Source organism: Aspergillus pseudoviridinutans (assembly GCF_018340605.1).
Source record: "Aspergillus pseudoviridinutans IFM 55266 DNA, scaffold_2, whole genome shotgun sequence".
Taxonomy (NCBI): Eukaryota; Fungi; Ascomycota; class Eurotiomycetes; order Eurotiales; family Aspergillaceae; genus Aspergillus; species Aspergillus pseudoviridinutans.
In genome coordinates this window covers 1528184-1543669 of record NW_025091282.1, presented here as the reverse complement: position 1 = coordinate 1543669, position 15486 = coordinate 1528184, and the positions used below count along the sequence as shown (strand labels likewise).

Here is a 15486-nt window from a genome sequence, read left to right as displayed (position 1 = left end):
AGACTCGGGGCAGATCAAGTATGACTTACGGGGTATATATTCAGAAGTCAAGACTGAGGGAGGAAGGAATCGTAGGAAACTTTTCAGCAGGGAATCAGAAGATACCAATTGTTATAGAAGAAGAGGCGAAAGTTGATGTTTATCTACTGTTGCAAAGCCGAGCGGGAGCCGAGGCTCATCGTGTCCAAGCACATCCGACACGTACCCAGACTTTGTTTCACCGCGCCCAATAGGTGGTAGAGCTGGTACAGTGACTTTTAATTTCTCTTACCCGAGACTATGCGATTCTCAAGGTTAAAGCAGAGTTCGTGTTCGTTTTTCTAATCAAAACTCGCTCCGAAGCAACTGAATAGCCTATTATGTACATAGACATACTCGGAAATGAAAGCAAGCCAAAAATGATACCCCGAGTACAACGCCAAAGACCACAAACTCCGTCCAGCCATATCAATCCTCGTGTTTTCAACTATTCCGTACAAATGCCCTCGTGACCCGGTCCATAGTTCCAACTATTTCCTGCGCCTCGCCTCAAAATCCATGGTGACCCAACTCTTCGTTGCTAACAACACTACCAACCTCCGACCAACTGGCTGGAGTGGCAACACCATCCATGGGTCTTCCGAGGTCACTCAGAGTGCCATCTGACGTTGCGTCGTCAGCGGACTCATAAACGTGGCTGAAACTATCAGCCGTAGACGGCGTCGATGAACGTTCTCGCTGCTCAAAGCCCGTGCTATTCAGTTCGGATAGGTCAGAGAACGGCGATGGGAGCTCGCGATTCGTGTCTATAAGTGATGATTCTGGATAGATGGTTTGAGATTCTTCCTCAGTATGACTCGGCGAAGGACTTCTTTCTTTATCTGTTGTGGAAGAAAGCATAGACCGCTCGGCTTCTTCTGCTTTGTCGCTAGTAGAGCCGAAAAAGTCTATATCTGTATCATCAGAAGTAGGAGTAAGCTCGACAAGAGACGCGGAACGGTTGCCAGTAGATGGAATCTCTAAATGTAGTTTATCATTGTCGGTCACGGTGGCAGCCGGTGTGATCTCGCCCACGGAAGCCGACACATCTGGCTCCTTGACTCCTCGGTGGACAAGCTGCGATGATGGCAAGTCCACAGCCGTCGAGTTCGCAAGCGTACTGGCAGTCGCATCCTGACTGCCCGACCTCAACAGGTTGCCATTTTCATCCACAAGGGCATCAAAGGATCCAAACAAACCACCCTGTTGTCGCCTCCGACGTTCTTCGAGAGCAGCAGCTCTCTTCTGGATTTCTTCGCGAGCAATCCTCCTCCGTTCTTCTGCCGCCGGGCCCGCCTCTTCCATCATAGAAATATCTTCCCTGAGGGAAGACATCGAGGCTCGAGGTTGAATTTCATCTCCGAGATTGTGTAAAGCCAGCGCAATTTTACGACGAGAATTGTTCAGCCATTCTCGGAACTGGGGCGATTCATAGACCGCTATACCAGCAGCGACGAGCGCTGAAACTGTTATGATTATCCCTTCATCACAGAGTTAGCAAAGTCCAGCAGTATATAAGAAAGTTCAATCCAGAACGCCGAAATTATCAAGCTGCTAAGGGATGTCCAATTCATCATGTCGACGGCAAAGTAGTATACTGATAAGCACACCGCCCCGCTAGTCGGGGACAGTGTAGAATCTCGGAGGCAAGAATGGATAAGTGATTTCTGTAAGGAAACGAGTCTATCATACCTTTTGCGACTGGCGAAGGCATCTTGACCACCTGTTGGCCCTTCTTCTCTTGTTCAGTTCCTCCTCACCTTCCATGGCAGGCAGAAGGATAAATGATCGATAACAGGTGACGCCGTCATCCCGGCGCTTCCCCGCTGCTACCCACGTGATGTCAGCAACCCTTATCCACCAGCCCTATCTATCGTCCGCTTTCGGCATCCCGTGTTTTGTCCCCGCGTCTCAAGACGTCAACAACGAACCCCGAAGATCAATGCCAGGATCCAGGCGTTTCGTCAAAGGTCGAATAATCCCTTTCCAAAAGACAAGCCAGCATTATGTCTCGTCCGTCGTCCATTTCTCAGCGTCCCCTGACGCTGACGGAGGAACTGGAGAAGCTCGAGCAATCTATCACCCTAACCCTGCAAGGTAAACAAACAATGACCGTTCACCAGTTGCCTTCTTACCAAGCTGACCTGATATCTCCCAATCGAACAGAAATCGACCATAACTTCAGCCAAGCTCACCGAATCGTCACCACGAGTATTCTCCCTCTAGTCGAACAATATGCGGAACATTCGAGGGATGTTTGGGAGGGCGCAAAGGTTGGTTACTCGGAAGACGTCCATTGGGTCAAAGCTAACATGCGACCAGTTTTGGAAACAATTCTTCGAGGCCAGCGCCAACGTCTCTCTTTCTGGTTACGAAGAGAGGCCCGATGAAGATACAACGCAAGATCAGACTGTCACGGAGGATTCCACGGACGTTACCCACAGCAACCTCACCGATACCGTGTCCTACGAAACGCCGTCCTCTGAACGCCTCAACATCGACCATAGAGCTGACGACCTTGAACTCACATCCCTCAGCGTATCCTCTCACAGTACGCCTCGAGTAGCCACCCATGAGAGACCACATGAAGACGAAACAATCACCTCCGCTGTCTCATATACATCCCCCTACGAAACACTCAAGCAGGAGGTCCACGAAACCGATTCCCCCTTCGATATGGACGACTCCAACCTCCCCAGCACACCAGGCCGTCCTCCAAGGCTACACGACTACGCGCGCAACCCACCCGACACATCCTCTTCACCGTTTCTTCCCCCCGCCTCACATGAACAACCCTCAGGCGCCCGCCGCAACCCACACCATAAAACATCAGATCCCGTCATGCATAGGGTCCTCGACAAGACCTACCGTGTGCAAGCCACCCCTCTAGGTAAAGGCTATAGCGCCGCAACCAGCCGCTCCAAATTTACCGTCACCCCGAAAGTATCCACATCGAAATACGCCTTCGACGACTCTCCGATCTCCAGCCCAGAGCCCGAAGCGCCGCAACTACACGCGGAGATCTTCTCCTCTCCTCTCAAAGCCACAACTCCCGGTACCGGTCGTAAGCGGCGTCCCAGCGGCCACCTCCGCATCACCCCGAAGCCGGGAATGAGCGTTTTGACCCCGGCCAAGAACCGAGGTGGCAAGCATTCTGCCTGGGACAGCGATGAGGAATTTGACGACGAGGACGATGAGAACTTTGGACCGAGTCCGCCCAAAACAATGCAATTCCATATTCCACAGAGCCGACTCATGAAAACACCGGGTATGTTTCATACTCCATTTGCGCGTGTACAGCATCATGCTAATGTAAAGGTGCACAGCCAAGGAAGCATCCAAGCGTATTGTTGAGGACTTGTTGTTCACTGCCGGCGTGAACGATACAACAGATGATCTCATTGATGAGCAGAGCCCTAGTGTGATCCGACGGGTAGAACGGTTGGAAGATGAGACATTTTGATGCAAGAGCATGACTCTGATGAAGCTAACTCGATTCCGAGATAATCTGAATTGGTCAAAGTTGGTTCTCGATGTAATTATATGTTTGGTTCTTTCCAGAACAATCTATTTACCTTATTCCAGCTTGTGCTAGCCTTTCAGTGCGACACTACAACGGGAGGTCGGCGTAATTTAACAGGACTATTGCCGGATGCTAAACTGACGCTGAAGTCTACTCGGCTGACATCGAATGGCTCATGAACAGCTGATTCCGTCGCACCTCGAAGTGGGATACGAGCAAAAGGGTCAGGAAGCTGAAGTGGGTTCTCTTCTTGAAGGCACCCAGTACATAGTCCAGGCCTGTCAATGGCATGCTTTTGTATGAATTGAAAAGATAAATATCTTCGGGCCTGCGGAATGAATACTCTAAAACGGCAAGGAGACTAAGAACATGTGCTGTGAGAATGCATCAATGGGTATCGAGCGAATTCGCTGATCATCGGAGGAGGGACGGAGGTTGGGGGAGAAACAGATCGAGGGTGAAGGGACGAAGGGAGACCATAGTCGCGATATATGTACATTGCGACGGTATAAAGGATATGATAAGAAACCTGCCCAAAAAAGAAAACATTGAAAAGGTAAGAAAGTAAAGAAAACGGGACGTTTAGCCACCAGCTCGAGCCTAATCAGCTCTGCATACCCATAAAGACTTCTTGGCAGTTGTCCACCAAAAATTTCAATACCTCGTTCTTTTTCTGCACGTCAGTCATTTCACGGGCCAAACTCTCCGGTCTCATGATCGTGGGTGCAAAGACGACGGCAATATTCTGGCTTGTCATTAAATTTTCTTTCTCGCGTTCAACTACTCGCTTCAAGTGGAACACCAGGAATTCCAGGACGTCCTGGTGGACACGCGGCAACTCTGCAAGACTCTTTTGCAGAACAGAAATACGAGCTTCCGCTGAGGTAATCTCCCCAGTGTCGATGATTTTTTCATATACTTCATAAGTGATAAGAGGCGTTGGCAGCTTCCGGAAGTATTGCTTGAGAGCCGAGGTCACAGCATGGATATCGAGATCGGGATCGGAGATATCGTAATCCTGAGGAGACCGTTCAAACCCTTCACGAATGGTCTGAACGGCCGAGCTTGCGCCTGATTTACGGTAAATTCCCTCCATATCCATTCCTATCCAATGTGATTAGTGTATAACCTCGGAATAACAAGAGCATAAATCTCACCTCGTAGTTCAACTTCCTGAATGCACCGGGTGACAATTGCAGGAATGATGCTCTTTTCATGCTCCATGCGCTGCTCCAAATCGGTACCAAACAGTGCTGCTACAAGGTTAGCTTATTGTCAGAGTCATTTCGAGACATCGATACATACCAGTCGGAGCGAGATCTGCTAGAGCCGGAACACTATCAGTCTGAGGCATTCGAGTCCCAGCTTGCTTGCTTTTCTGATTTCCAAAGAATCCGAAACCTTGACGACTAGGATCTTGGGTCTGCGAGCGTGGGAGACCGGGATTGGCATCTTGAGCGGCATTGCTGTCGCTTGACATGAAGGCGCCCTTGATACCCTTTGTAACGCCCTTCGCGACGTTCTGTCCACCCTTCTTCCAGTTGAACTTGCGAGGTTGTCCCTTGCGGATATTAACGACCTGTGGTCCTGGAACGACAGTAGCCGGTTCAGCTTCCTCGGACAGATTGGCAGTAGATACGGAGGCAGCGAGGTCATTGTTGGTGGCCTTCAGTGCATCAATAGCGGACAGTGACTTTTCCTTGCCGTGGGAGTAGATGCCAAGGCCATTGGCACCGCGATTGCCTTCGACTGAATTGGCCTTGTAGAGCTCTTGAATCTGATGCACCAGCTGATTGTTCAATTCGGCCAATTGAGCATTCTTGGAGGACAGTTGCTCGAACTCCTGAAAGCTCTTGTCCTTCATGCGATTCAAGTTGGCAAGCTCTTCCGCTGCGTCGTTGCGCTTTTGAACTAGCTCCTCAATCTGTGGTGTAAATGACTCCTTCAGCTTATGGAGTGACTCGACAAAGTCACGCAGGACCTTGCTGGTAATCTTTCCAAGGTCAAGAGGCCCGCTGGCGCCACGTTTCTCCGCTTCTAGGTGATCGGTCAAGACGGAGAGTTCTCGCATGACAATCTCCTTTTTCGCATCCAGAACGACCATCGTGGACCGCTTCTCGTTGAGCTCCGTGTTCACCTGCTTGACGTCGGCCGTCGCGTTGAGGACAGCTTCCATTTCTGCAATCTTCTGTTCCTTCTCCAAGACACGTTGACGTTCTTTGCGTAGTTCGCTTCGGAGCCACGCCATTTCTTCTGAGTGCGACGCTCCAGGGGAACCCGAGGGGCTGCCGGCATCGGGAACGGGTGTGGTACCATTGACGGGGGACTTGGGCCACTTGGCATCCTTGGAGATGCGAGAGCTCTTATCGCTGAAGCTTCGGCCATGCCGCACCGAATTCGACACGCGACGCAAGAAAGACTCGCTGTTCTGAGCAGCATGCGATTCGTCTGATCCCATGATCCGGGCCATATCTTCTTCCAAGGAGAAATCGCCCCCACCGCTGTACTGCAACAACGATGGCGACCCTGGACCGTGAGTGTCCGATTGCAGAGTGCTAATCGAGCTATTACGGGCATGCTGGTGGGACGGCTCCGCATTAGCATCACTGCGGGGAGTACGAGGTGATTCGCCAACTCTCGGGGTGTTCTTCTTGGAGGCCGTTTGCTCCGTGGGCCGCCCAATGCCGTCCTCGCTTTGAGTGACGGAGGGCGATCGAGGTCCGAGTTCTTTTCGGGGAATATGGTGGTGTCGTTTTTCCAACGAATCTCCTCGCTTCGGATGAGGTTGCACGTTGCTTGAAGACGGCAATGAGCGCGTAGAATCTACCGACCCGCCTTTCTCATGCAGCTCACGAAGCTCGTTCGACGGACGAGACGGGGCGGTCACAGAACTATCCAGGGTTCTCGACTCTCCAGAGTCGACGGTTGAACCGTCCTTGAATTGGGCGCTCGACTTGATAGACTCAGGACTTGGTGTAGAAAAGGTGCTAGTCTCCTTGAGATTGACGGGTAGATCAACTCTTGAGCTCCGGTTCGACGTGCCACGCTGGAGATTATCAGTAGAACGAGGTGACGCGTTTGCACTGGCTGCGATATCGTCTCCGCGCCAGCGACTGGAGTCAACCTCGGTCCGTTCCCGTCCTCTTTCCTGGTACGCGATATGGGGCGATGAGCTCCCAGCCGGGGGATGGTGGCCGTGAGCCGATGGAGGTGACTGAGTGCGCGAGGACCGTCCTTCTTCCGAGGGGTCAAATGCGACAGGTATGAGGAATTCTCCTCCGCTGTCCGGTTCCGCTTCACGTGGTACGACTGAGTGACGGTTGCTTCGGTAGGTGCTCGAGGGAAGTATCAAATTATCTGCTAGTACGCAAAGTAAGTAATCGGAGCGTGATTCGCATTTTCCAGTCATGAGCTTACCTTGATTATCGGTGTGCTGGCGAGATATAGGAGGGCGCTCATTCCTCCCACTGTCCGGGACCCCACGAGATGTTGCATCATCCAGATAATGGTCGACGATCGAGTCATCTGGTGAGCGGTGCGACTCAGGTTCTTCCGGCGGAAGGGAGGGCAGCGATTTGTCAAGCTTCACGCCCGGCCCTTGCTTTTTACTAGTGGGTATACCAGCCTTCTTTTTCCTCCGGCGTTGCATTAGCGATTCATGGCAGTCCATACAGAAGATACCCTGGGAAGTTCGAGCATAGCGCAAGTTCTCGATTTTCCTCTTGCAGTTTCGGCACCGGAAGCACTGAGCGCAGAAGGCTTGTTCACCCGTCAAAATGGCCAGGTCTTCAATCTTGTTTCCACATGAGCTACAACTGTAGGTACAATTGCTACAGATCAACGATCCGTCTCCAAGAAGCAGTAGGTGTGCGTCCGAGTCGAGAAGCGTGCCGCATGTGCTGCAGCAAAAGCATTCGATATGCCATCGGTTGCCCGCTACGGGAAGAGAAGTTGTCAGCGAAGTTCTTGTCCATGATGGGGGCCCATGTCGGTTAATGCAACTCACCAAGTTCGAAAGCCTTGCCCTCCTCGAGAATCTGTCCGGTGAAAAGTAGAAGTTAGMGCGCGAAAGGTTGCCCCTAGTTCGAATAGAATTTGCGCATACCTCTCCGCAACCCTTACAAGGAAAAGGAACATCATCTTGTTCCATAGGAGACTCCGGGAACATGCCTGGAGACTCCATTCTGTACCTTGGCGCTCAATTGACACGTACAAGCGATTGTATAAAGCGGAGGGCAGAAAGCGTCTCCGAAATGCTAGCAGGCGAAAGACTGGCGCGCCTTCAACGTTATATGCACAATCGTAGGGAGGCAATCAAGTGTTCAAGCGCGGCTAGAGCATCCGGAATGAAATCTGTCGCAAATCGGCAAGACAAGATTGAAGACGACGCTTGGGGTACAGTCGAACGGGCTGACGGTGAACCAAGCGAATCGGGCAAGATCAATTAGGAGGGGCCGACACCAGCAGATTCAACCGACTCCAAACCACAGGCTGTAGATTATACTGAATCAGAAGATCATGAATGATTGGGTCGTGGTAACGATAGCGAGGGCTCAAAAACGACCCGCTATTTATCAGGGATAGAGGGGTTTTTTGAGGAAGGCGGAAGGAATGGCTTGATATGCTAGGAAGCGGGAGAAAATGTCAGCTCAGGAACGACGACCACAATTCAGCCGGGAAGGTAACAAGGGTGCAGTTGTAAGCTAGTAGGCAAGAGGAGGAGTTGTAAAGCATATCTCAGACGCACATACTCCGTACCCCAGACTCAGCCCAGGGCCTCCCATGCAGACAACACCAGCCTTAGATCCCTGGCCTGTGTCCCGCAAATGAACAACAAAGCAGACAGACAGGGGGGAGGGGTGGTCTACCCCGGAGAGGGGGTACGGAAAAGGATTGGGGCGGTGATAGAGAACATACTTACAGGGCAGAGAAAGAGGTTTAAAGGGGGGATTGGGAAAACAAAGGGAACAAGAAAAGGAATCAAGACGAAACACGCCTGGCGAGAAGGATTAGAACAGACAGGTAGATGGAAAGATATTGGACAGGATAGCCTACCTCAGCTGAAGCGAAGCAATGTGTTGTTTGTTGGGTCAGGGAGAACAGAAGTGTCTAGACTAAGATAGCTAGATAATAGCAGTACCGACAACTCTGGGAGATTGTTTCAGATAAACTCGGGCGGTGTACCAGCTGAAAGGCGGAAGGCAGTCCTGACTGTCCTCGAAATTAGCTAGAAAGTAAACACGTGGGCGGAGGAGAGTTAGGTATTACAATGAGAATGATAATGATAGGATTTCTTTACCTCTCTATCGATGGAAAGATCAAGAAGAAGGAAAGACAGTTACAGGGGCGGAGGGAAGGAGGAACAGAGGTGGTAGACAGACAGGAGGTTGGATACAGACACCACAGCGAAGGGATGAAATAATATTAAAATGGGGGACATGAAGCATCTCTGTTACTGTTGTTATTTTGCTTCTATCTATGTACTAGAATACTAGATGCTACTGGCCTCTTGCTAATCCTTCATTCATAGTGATCATCATAATGGACATTGTTGGAACTAATCCTGTTATTGTCAACCACCCACATCAGATGGATGAAACTCCAAATCCATCTACCATTGTTCCAGGTGGTGCTATAAATATGCCAGTCCTTCATCCCCTCCAGCATGATTCAAATTGTTACTAGATCTCGTTAACTTCTGCGCCGTGCCGTACTGTCTACTGGGTGGAGGGAAATGCGTCGTACAATTAATTTAAGGGCATAAGATCGTGGACACTAGTCTGCCTGCATCGCGGGAATCGTGATCTAGTCTCTCTACATACCTGGAGACACAGATCAACTCGATAGTGGCCAAGCCGGTAAAGTAAAGTATACCTTTCACCTCTTTCACCCTAGATCTCATTTCAATATCTATCTCCGCCGTAAAGCGAGTCTGATCAGCCGCTGCAACCGTCCCGTTTGTTCTCTGACAATCCTGAAACAGCCGCTCCAGCTGTGCCGCCCGCTCTGACCTTCATCTGGAAGAACCAGAATCGTCCGCGAGAGATAACCAAGACTGAGGGCCATGGGCCTAACCAGTCCGTTCTCTCACACCCTGGACAGACCCATTTCTTCTGTCCATCGGCTGGTCTAGACACACGGGAAGGCTGAAACGCTGCAAACCGCGCGATCGAGCGCGACTTTGAGGACAACCAGATGACTTATATCCTAAAGCCAACAATATAAGCAATTTTAGTAAAGTGCGCTTTTCGCGACAATGGGGATTATTATTGATGTTATTATCTCTTCCCTCGTCAATGCTTTTGTCTTGCGTTCACCAGAAATAAAGAAATAAGCGGATCCCTCATTCTCATAGTATTTCATCTTGAAAGTAGAGGAGAGGTAATAATGATAATAAGCACGCATTGAATTCAGGAACAGAGTGGACCAAATTGTGGTTCTATGCCAGAGGTACCTGAATTATTATTATTTTTTCTTGGGTTGTACGCTGGTTATGAAACGACGCTCTATTGGCTAATGTCTACACAGTATGCTGTCAGATTATCAAACGAGATCGAAAGGGATATATGCTATACTTTTCACCAGCCGTTACGACTATCAAATCCGCTGTCCCACGGTTCAAGCAAAAGACATGAGAGTATATACGAATCCCGATATAAGCTTCTTTCCGTGTCCCTTCTATTTAAAATAATTTCAAGTCTCCAGCGACTGGTGAATCACACTCGTCCGGTATGTCTCGCTCCGCTGGATCAGCTGCTGGTGTGTACCTTGCTCAGCGCATCTGCCGTCTTCGATCAAGAAGATCTGATCGGCCCGATGAATGGTATTCAGTCGATGGGCGATGGCCACAACTGTGGTCCGACCTGCCAGGGTCGCCAGCGCTTCCTGAATTCGCTTCTCCGACTCCACGTCTAGCGCGCTTGTTGATTCGTCCAGCAGCAACAAGCGAGGCTTGCGCACCAGTGCGCGGGCAATCGACAGTCGCTGGCGCTGTCCACCGGAAAATTGCTTGCCGTCATGGCTGCACATCGTCTGATACCCCTGGGGCAGAGTCATGATGACATCGTGGATGTTGGCCATGCGGCATGCCTCCTCAATCTCCTCTTGAGTGGGCGCGTCACCTGGGCGTGCGCCAATTGCGATGTTGAAGGCAACGGTTCCCTCGAAGAGAACGTTCTCCTGAGGAACCAGCGCAATATCATCGCGGAATTCTGTCCCGCCCTGACGAGTGATGTCCACACCGTCGATGACCACTGCACCCGCATTAGGCCGGTAGAACCTCTCCAGCATGGCAAATGTTGTCGATTTGCCTGATCCGCTAGGCCCTACAAGAGCGCAAAATTGGCCTGGTTTGATGTCAATGTTGAGACCCTTCAAGACAGGGCGTTCTGGGCGATGTGGATAAGTAAAATGGACGTCGCGCAGTTGGGCGCCCATGCCACCCCTTTCAGCGGCCCGTTGGCGTGCGGAGCGAGCATATTCCTGCGCCTCAATGTCCTGCACTGCGGCTTTCTCCTCGAGAAGGCTGCTAGAAGGCTGGAAGTTGTACGAAGATCCAGGTGTCACTTCATCCTCTGCCGAACGAGTAGTCAGCAGTTCAACGATATTGGACGAAGCCACCCCGGCTTTCGAGATATCCGGCGCAAGGGCGAACATCTGCCCACAAGACTGCGTGCTAAACAACAGAGCTGGCATGACAATGAAAAATTGCGTCTGGGAATAGCGACCCTCGGCGATCTGTTTCGACCCCCACCAGTATGCCAGGGCATAGACCAAGTTGCTGATGCTAAATGCCAATGCTAACCATGCATTCCCGTGGAACGTTGCTTTGATGGTAGCCCGGTAGGGACCTTGAAGTGCACGACCGTAAACCTGGTACGATTGCTTCTCTAGGGAGAATGCAGAAACTGCGCGGATGTTGTCGACGGCCTCGATGGTGACCGCTGTAGCTTTCGCAAACGCCTTCTGATGGCGTTCGGCAAGTTGCTTTTGCACTCGGAGCTTCATCATGCCCGATACCAGCAAGACTGGAATTGTTGGAAACAATACAATTGTGATCTTCCAAGCAATTGCGAACGAGATCACTAAACCTGCTACCAAGTTGACGGCAGTCGCCAGCAGCAGCCCTATGGTTGTGCCAGTAATGCCACCCAACGCCGATGCGTCACCAGTGATGTACGTGAGCAAAGTCCCAGGAGTGCGATCCTCTGATTCGTGCCACTTCACGGTTTGGCCCAGTAGCGAGCGTAAAGACAGCACTCGGATGCGATACAACACTTTATCGGCAGCCCAGCCGAAAGCACAGCCACCCACCACATTAGCACCAAATTCCACCAAAGCTAGGACGAAAAAGAGTAATCCGTAGAGGTTGCCGTCGTGGCTGATGGCTTCAGCAGACCTGCAAGGACTCAAACTTCCAACCGTGTGACCAAACACAATAGCTTCTGCCGAGTAGCTGCCGCCGATAATGACAGACATGGCAAGACCTAGCATAACCCAATGCAAGTTGGGACGGATCAAGGCGAATGTGTACCGTGTGACGAACCCGGCAGACCGTGTTCTCTTTTTCTTTTTGGCTTCCTCCTCGATTCCATCTCGAGAGACTGGCAGTGTGTCAGCAACAACCGTGTCCTCCGTGACGTCTGACCCGTTAACATCGGCTAAGGCTTGTTTTTCGTCCAACAACTGTCGTGTTTCCGGGGTCACGTTCAGTTCACTGATTATGTCTCCCGAGATTGCTCTGTCTTCCACGGATAGCTTTCCCAGGTTCTGAAGCCGCACCATCTCTGCGTAGACCCCTCCCCGAGAAACCAAGTCTGTGTGGGATCCTTCCTCAGTAACACGGCCGCTCTGGATCACGACGATCTTATGCGCATTTTTGGCTGTTGCTAGCCGGTGGGCGATTGATACAGTCGTAATTCGCTCGGATACCCTGTTCAATGCGGCCTGGATAAGCTGCTCACTCGTCGAATCAAGCGCCGCAGTTGCCTCATCCAAAATCAACAGGCATGGTTCTCGAACCAGGGCACGGGCGAGAGCAATTCGTTGTTTCTGACCACCGCTCAGCTGATTGCCTGCTGTACCTACGTTTGTGGCGAGACCATAGGGCAAAGCTTCAATAAAGCCCAGCGCATTCGCATTGGCAGCCGCGTCTTTGACCAAATCCACAATCTCGGACACACAGCTGTCGTACTCGCGGAGTGCTTCCTTCTCCGAAACGCCTCCGCGGATTTTTTCCGCAAAATCGGGCAGACTCGAGTCGAGGATAAAGGGGGCGAGCCGCTGATGCCGCTCCACCGCAGACGAGACTAAGCCATACGCAATATTTTCCAGAATGGTACGATCCAGCAATGAAGGTTCCTGTTGTACAAAACCGATATTCCCACGCAGGTATCTAACATTGATGTCCCGGAAATTTTTGTCGCCGATCAGGACATCCCCTGAATCGGGATCGTAGAAGCGCTCTAGAAGCGCGACGACTGTGGACTTTCCACCACCAGAAGGACCCACAATCGCCGTATGCTTTTTGGGTGGGATGTCGAAAGTCACGCCTTGCAGGACTGGGACATCCGGGCGCGAGGGATACGTGAAGTGAACTTCTCGAAAGCGAATATCCTCCTCACCGAATGCGGCAGACTTGTCGCCTGAATCAGACGTTCCATCAATGGCAGAAGGCCTGTTGATCACTTGCAAAAGTCTCTCCGAAGCACCTGCAGCCGAGGCGAAGACGTGGATGAAGGGTGCAACCTGGCTGAGAATGAAAGAGGCGTCGATGAGGACGAAGATAACGGTGTAAACCGCACCCACAGAGGCTCCGGAGTTCCCTTCAGCCACCGATTTTGAAATCATTTGAGATCCTTCCCAGAATGCCAGGGCGTTGGCGGAGTAGGCGATGAAGTAAAGGCAGCCCAATTGTGCCGCGTGAGTAGTAGCTTTTTTGACGGCATCTTTCCTCGATTGTAAGAGGTAGCCGGCAAAACGCTTCTCGAGCCGGTCGTTTGCGTTGAAAGCATGAACAAGTGTCAGATGCGACAAACTGGAGGAAGCTATGCATGTGGCCGCATTGACCTTCTCGGCCAGACGACCCGCAAATTTCTTAATGTAATGTCCCCCACCAAGTGCCATCAAGAAGAAACAAGGAACCACAGAAATTAGCATGCCTGCAATCTTGGGCACTTTGATGAAGGCAACCACATAGGCGGCCACAAAGTACGATAGGGTTGAGATGACGAGTCCCACTTTCTCCGATGTGCCAGACTGCACAAGTTCAATGTCGCTGACCAGACGCGAAACAACGTCACCCGAAGGAAGTGATTCGATGTACTTGGCCTCCTGTTTGATTATACTCTCAAAGTAACGGCGACGGTAGCGACGTGCCAGGCGCTCACTCACTAAACACCAGCAAGTGCTGTGGGCGTAGATGAAACAAAAATTTGCGATTGTGATGTAGATGACATACAACACCTTTGTCCGCACTGCCGAGGAGAGGTCCACAGAAGGGCGATCCGAGGAGCTGCACGTCACCGTATTCAGGTCGTTGATTAGGTCACCGAAGACGATACCGAGTAGAGGGAAGGGAATACCGGCGCAAATGGCGAAAAATAAGCCCCCAATTATGAGCAGAACATCGGCGATGGTGTAGTCCAAGGAGAAGAGGAGTCGCAAATAAGCGAAGGATTTGCCCAAGTCATCCTTGGTGGGGATATACCTGGTCACTTTTTGAATCTTTTCAAGAAGGTAAACAGGAGGTCAGCTTGTTCTCAGATCCTCAAGCATGAGAGGGGCCATTGACATACTACTGATGATGCTTGAACGCCGTTGGCACCATTGGAGCCTTTTTGGCCGACATTGGCTGACGACGACTGTGACATGTCTCCGTGAGACAGAGAATGTCTGGATACCACGAGCTCAATCAAAAGACGCGAGACGGCAGAATGGTAGTCTGCAGAAATCGTGGGTCGCGGTAGTCGATCCGAGGTACCAATTCAGAGTTCGCGTCTATCGATTCGTGACGACTCGCAAGGACAGCCCGTGCACTCTTGTACTCTGCATTAATTGTTTCGAAGTTGCTTTTCAATGGTCGTGTCTTGCAAGAAAGCATGCGAAGGATATGCTCTTCCGCGAGGAGCCTTGACGAGCGCAAGCTCCCAGGGAAGGCAAGCTCTCACCGATAAGCCGGATAGTTTTCTTGGGTCAAACAGACATTGGAGGAGCATCTCAACATCTACAGGACAACACTGAGCTTGAAGATGAAGCGTCGCCTTAACATCCGGTGACTAAACGCAAACTGCTGAGAGGGGTTGCCTTGAGGGAAAGTAAAAGACCAGGAGACTGTACCAGAGATGAGGAAGAAGAGAGAGAAGAACAAAAGGACGAGGGACCACTGGCTAATCTACAACTGGCATATGGGGCGGCGCACACTGAAAGGGGAGGAGAAATCCTCCCATAGCGATGGCTCCGGTTGCGGCGCTGATTAAAGATTTGGTACCCAGGTCCCGTTGACGCCATGGCCAAAGAGACACGAGGAAGGACGAATAAAAGAGGGTCCCGTTGTGCATCAGAGTGGAGGAAGTCAGGAAGGAAGAAGAAGCTAACGGAAGGGCGAGATGCGATGAGAGAAAGACAGAAGAAGGGAACCCCACTTTGGCCGCAGCGACAGGGGATAAGAAAGTGTGACTCGTTTATGAGTTGTGACTTTGTGAGACAAAGTATGAGAAAGAACACAATTGCTGCAGCAAACAACCGGTGGGAAGAAGGGAGAAAGTGGATGGACGGACATGAGCGTAGCCAGTGAGAGAGACGCAAGAGATGAAGAGACCCAGTGGTGGAGCAGCGACTATGACCCATCATGATCACTACCTCTCTAGGTACGTCGTTCCATTTGCTTCTCCAGCCTGTTTGGGGAAAGTGTCCTTGACAATCAGAACTTATCAATCTGATTAATT

General features: G+C 51.1%; 4 protein-coding genes across 4 annotated transcripts; 1 reads left to right on the top strand and 3 right to left on the bottom strand.

Annotated features, from left to right (window-relative positions):
• Positions 1–528: 528 nt before the first annotated feature.
• Positions 529–1732, bottom strand: Asppvi_002599 (uncharacterized protein; the record flags this gene model as incomplete). The annotated part of the gene is made up of 2 exons (XM_043298581.1): positions 529–1499; positions 1711–1732. The coding sequence occupies 2 exons, from the start codon at positions 1730–1732 to the stop codon at positions 529–531; spliced, it is 993 nt and encodes a 330-aa protein (XP_043154516.1).
• A 292-nt stretch (positions 1733–2024) lies between these two features.
• On the top strand, positions 2025–3481 carry Asppvi_002598 (DASH complex subunit ask1; the record flags this gene model as incomplete). Its single annotated transcript, XM_043298580.1, has 4 exons — positions 2025–2115; positions 2185–2291; positions 2341–3286; positions 3345–3481. 4 exons carry the CDS (start codon positions 2025–2027, stop codon positions 3479–3481), a joined length of 1281 nt encoding a protein of 426 aa, XP_043154515.1.
• Positions 3482–4145: 664 nt separating this feature from the next.
• Asppvi_002597 (putative Rho GTPase activator Rga) lies at positions 4146–7724 on the bottom strand (the record flags this gene model as incomplete). Its single annotated transcript, XM_043298579.1, has 6 exons — positions 4146–4645; positions 4699–4794; positions 4847–6901; positions 6959–7477; positions 7548–7578; positions 7647–7724. The coding sequence occupies 6 exons, from the start codon at positions 7722–7724 to the stop codon at positions 4146–4148; spliced, it is 3279 nt and encodes a 1092-aa protein (XP_043154514.1).
• Positions 7725–10234: 2510 nt separating this feature from the next.
• On the bottom strand, positions 10235–14412 carry Asppvi_002596 (ABC transporter ATP-binding protein; the record flags this gene model as incomplete). Its single annotated transcript, XM_043298578.1, has 2 exons — positions 10235–14266; positions 14338–14412. 2 exons carry the CDS (start codon positions 14410–14412, stop codon positions 10235–10237), a joined length of 4107 nt encoding a protein of 1368 aa, XP_043154513.1.
• Positions 14413–15486: the final 1074 nt, after the last annotated feature.